We start from the raw sequence: 4,491 nt of genomic DNA on the forward strand, positions 1-4,491 counted from the left end.
AGAGAGCATCCAGTTTTGTTGACATAAAACTGGACGCACCGGCGCCGCTCTCTCTCACTCACTCATATAGTGAGGGAAATCCACCTGCGATCCGAGCTGAGAGATTAGGCTACTCACGGACTCAATATGCGCTCTGCAATGATAACGTGATCGATGCCAGTCCACGCTGATAGCTGTTCCGGGGCAGTTTTTTAGTTCTCATCTCCATAAACATAAGATGCCGGTGCATCTCTGATTTGTTGTTGGTCTACCATTATGCTCGTGTTTCTTCTTAGCTGTGAATTACAATTTCCGTTCATCTGGCCATCCAGAATCTGGGAAGCGCCACCACTAGAAGTCTAAAAGGTACAACTGCTCCGGTAAGCCAAAGTGGTAAACAGCCACAGTGTAGGTATGAATTTAGATCTTTTGTATGTTTAAAAAAAATATAGATACTTGCTGCCAGAGTATCGATAACGTCTCGTGGCCGGAAATATCGCGATAAATCGGCACATCGATTTATTGTCCCACCCCTACTAAACATTGGGCCTGTTTACAACTGGTAATTTCATGCGTTTTCGCTGATCGGATATCTATCTGATTTGTTAAAACGTTTCCATTTACACTTGGCCACATAAATGTGTCGTCGCAAAATGGATATAAATCCGATCTTCAATTCCTGCGCTATATTTAAATTTCACGTCAAAGAAATCAAAAGATAAGCGCTGCATTTTATTAATTATCAGTTCATTTCAGGATCAAAGACTGCAATAGGAGAGCGTGCGGCATCAGCACTGGAAAGATAAGTTTGTCTTACTACTTTTGTCTTTTCACGATCGGATAGCTATCCGATCAGATAAAACGCATGAAGTGACCAGGTGTAAACAGGCCCATAGTGTCTGTGTTTATGCACCCCCCCCCAAAAAAAACCAAGCGAATAATGATAAAAACGTGTAAACAGGGCTATTTAGAGGTCGGAAAACACTCAAATTATATTATATGTTATTATGTAGATAGTCAAATGCATGCAACCGCATAAGATTTATATTGTATGTAATAATCAATCTTAACAAGTCCTGGAAAACACATACAGTAAAGCATGCACTCAGTTAATACAGGTACTTATACTGAGATTTTTGCTCAGCATATGCTGCAGCGACAGCAATATGATAAAATACCCTAATGTTCAATAAATAGTTTGATTCATTAACAATAATTATTTTTGCCAAATAATACAGGTTACTTGTTGGGAATCACTGATATACAGTAATTCATTAGGATATTTACAGTTGCCTAGCAACATAGCAACTTGACACATTAATGTAGAATGTACATTTCATCTGCATTTTATCTGCACTTTATAATGTCTTTGAAATGTACTTTTATGCATTTGAAATACACTTTTATTCAAAGCGTCTTACATTAGATTAAAAGTATGCATTTTATCATCTCAAGAAATTCCTTTGGGAATCTAACCCAAGACCTCAAGATTGCTATAATGCCACACTCTCAGTGTGGTACATTTTATTAGCATTACATGGTATACATAAACTGTAAAAGCAACTCAAACAAAACTGTGTATCTGCAGTAGCTGCTGGATTCACAAGGAAAGAGGAGCATTCAGCCAATTACAGTCTCTTGTGCAGACCTTTGAATTTTTCACCACATTATAATGAAGCGGTGGCAGTGTAGCATATCGGGTGTGATCCATCATGGTGTGGATCATTGAATTAAGCAATGTTTAGGTGTTAAACGTTTCAGCGCTAAGCAGAAGCAGTGCTGTCTGTTATCATGTCACACTATTACAGGCCCTTTGATATGCTCAAAACCAGAGATAATTTCTGTGGCACATCTCATAGCCACACAGAGACCAAGAACATGTGCCAAAGCTTGTTTATGTGTGCTTCTCTTGAGAAGATACAGTAAATACAGGCTTTAAGAAAGAAAAAAGGAGAGAAGGTGTTAAAAAACCGCTGGCAATAAGGGCAGAAAAACTGAGATAAGAGGGGTTTATGGGATATGGCAGAATGCTTATTTAATAGGGGCCCACTAGAGACTCGAATGTCTCCCACACAAACATCTTTGCGAAAAGCACATATGCTATATAGTCCTTAATAAAAACTGAAAAGAAATGTCAAACTATCGGCTTTGAAATTCAAACATTTTCACAAGATATTTATATTAAATATTTGCAATTGTATTTGATCTAATTATAAACATCCAGATGTAATAATCGAAATTGCTTCCACAATGTTATGTTAATAACTCTTAAAGGGATAGTTCACTCCAAAATGAAAATTTTGGCATTATTACCCTCAAGTTGTTCCAAACCTGTATGAGTTTCGTTCTGGTGAACACAAAAGATGATATTTTGAAGAATGTGGTTAACCAAACAGTTGCCAGTAGCCAAGTCAATGGTAACAGGAAACTGTTTGGTTAACCACATTCTTCAAAATACCGTCTTTCGAACATCTTCAGGGTGAGTAAATAATGCTTTAAATGTCACTTTTTGGGGAACTATTCCTTTAAGTGCTGGCACTCACTGCCGCTCCCTGTTGGTGCTGCACTCACCAGTGTGTGGCGTTTCATGTGCTCCCTCCGGGTGAACTTCTTCCCGCAGATCTCACAGGGATACGGCCTCTCGCCCGTATGTGAACGCATGTGCCTCTTCAGGATGCACTGGTGCATGGCAGAAAAACTGCAGTATGGGCACTTAAACTTCTTCCTGATCACTGTGAAGTCATTAACTGTGGATAGAGATGAAGAGATGTGAGGAGAACTGATCAGAGTCTGAACACATGCAGGTTAAGCCACTGGAAGTATGAGAGTTAATATGTGAGAAGTGTTAAAGCCCTGCACATAGCATTAATGCCAAACCTACTTACCAAAGCACTGGGTTAATCTCTCTCTCTCTCTCTATTGGATAGAATGACTTAAATTAACAGCCGCTATTGCTGCATTAATATAACGGGCTGATTCTTGTTAACCCTAATTATTTTCATGGGTGGAGTCAGGGCTATTTTTATTTTAGGAGCATTCCGTATTGGCCCGAATATAAGACGACCCTGATTATAAGACGACACCCCTCGGTGACAGTCACGACTCATGCAGCTGTAAGGTTTTCTTTTTCTTTAGTTTTTACTCGCGATCTTTACAACACGCATTACATTCCGTATTTCATGGCACACTCGTTTTATGCGTATTTGGCGCCACCTATTGTTGTGGGTGTATTATTGACATGTCAAAGTCTAGACCCTGAATATAAGACGACCACGTTTTTTCAGATGTATTTCCAAGAAAAAAACATCGTCTTATATTCGGGTCAATACGGTACTTTCTCGACAGCTAAGCATTCATCTGCCCCAAATTTCACACTACTGATGCACAACCAAATTTGGTAACAGGGTTGCGAAGTCTACAGTTTTACTGCGGAATAGGGTGACTTTTACACTGTTGCGACAACGGGTTGCAGGTTGTTTTTGAAGTCAGGGGCTTGAAGTGATCTCCCCGGAACGTGATGGAGGGACTCCCCTGACAAAGGGAAAAACTAAAGCAAAAAACACGGTTGGGCTCATGTTGGGCTAGTTTTAATTAGCAAATGGACTGGTTTTTGTTTCACAGACCTGGCAACCCTGTTTGGTAATTTGGTAAAATACTGATCAGTGCATTAGGCATTTTAAACTAACAATGAGCAACAATCTAGGCCAATGTCAGTTTATAAATATTCTATTGTTAATCAGTTCATGTTCATCTGGTCCGTCATCTGATCATTCAATTATTCCATTCAATCTGTCAAACGAAAAACGGTAAAAAATGGTCAATATTTAATTTTTCTGTCTTTTTTCTGTATGAACCAAAAATTGAAAGTTGGCATTCCATGGAGGAATACAATCCATGTATCATGTGTCCATTCATTTTTTTTATTTAATATTGAAAGTAGAAACATGAGAAAACAGCTCCTTTTTAGTTTTTTTGTTTGTTTTTTCTTCCAAAAAACGAAAAACAATAATTCAGCTTAAATTTTCGTTTTTCGTTTAGGGGTAGAAAAATGAATAAACAGCTTGAATATTAAATTTCTACACGTGGGCGGGAATTAAACGCCCCTTTCTGCTGATTGGTCAGCTTAAGATCAAACCAGGCCGTCATCAGTTCTTCCGCAGTATCACGCAGCAGAATAATAGTCCTCCGCTGCTGCAGTTTTATGGATTCTTGACGCATTTATTGCAACTACATTTCATCTTTTATTATCAAACAGACTAATGAATAGCTCGACACAACTCGTACCGGGGCAGAGTTTAGACAGAGCTTTCTTCTGTGTAGACCAGTGGTTCTTAAAAGTGATAGTGGGTAAAGTCACTTTTTTATCATGATACATAGGCTTACTGTGATTTATTCCAAAGTGACTTATATGATGCATTTAACGTCAAATAATCTAAATGAAGCCTTTTAAAAGTCAAGTATTCGCTGTGGTTCATGTTTGTGGCATGCGCCAGAAAGATGCTCAAGGAGACC

At 38.7% G+C, this 4,491-nt stretch overlaps 1 protein-coding gene across 1 annotated transcript in view; it reads right to left on the reverse strand.

Annotated features, from left to right (window-relative positions):
• Positions 1-2,868, reverse strand: part of LOC107723125 (zinc finger and BTB domain-containing protein 46-like) — a 9,793-nt gene extending 6,925 nt beyond the window's left edge. Inside the window, exons 1-2 of the mRNA XM_016531641.1 lie at positions 2,865-2,868; positions 2,551-2,726 (exon numbers count right to left, since the gene is read on the reverse strand). Of these exons, the coding sequence (XP_016387127.1) occupies positions 2,551-2,667 (117 nt within the window). The 5' untranslated portion in view covers positions 2,668-2,726; positions 2,865-2,868. The remainder of the gene's footprint in view (positions 1-2,550; positions 2,727-2,864) is intronic.
• Positions 2,869-4,491: the final 1,623 nt, after the last annotated feature.

Source organism: Sinocyclocheilus rhinocerous, unplaced genomic scaffold (assembly GCF_001515625.1).
Source record: "Sinocyclocheilus rhinocerous isolate Xijiao unplaced genomic scaffold, SAMN03320098_v1.1 scaffold2831, whole genome shotgun sequence".
NCBI lineage: Eukaryota > Metazoa > Chordata > Actinopteri > Cypriniformes > Cyprinidae > Sinocyclocheilus > Sinocyclocheilus rhinocerous.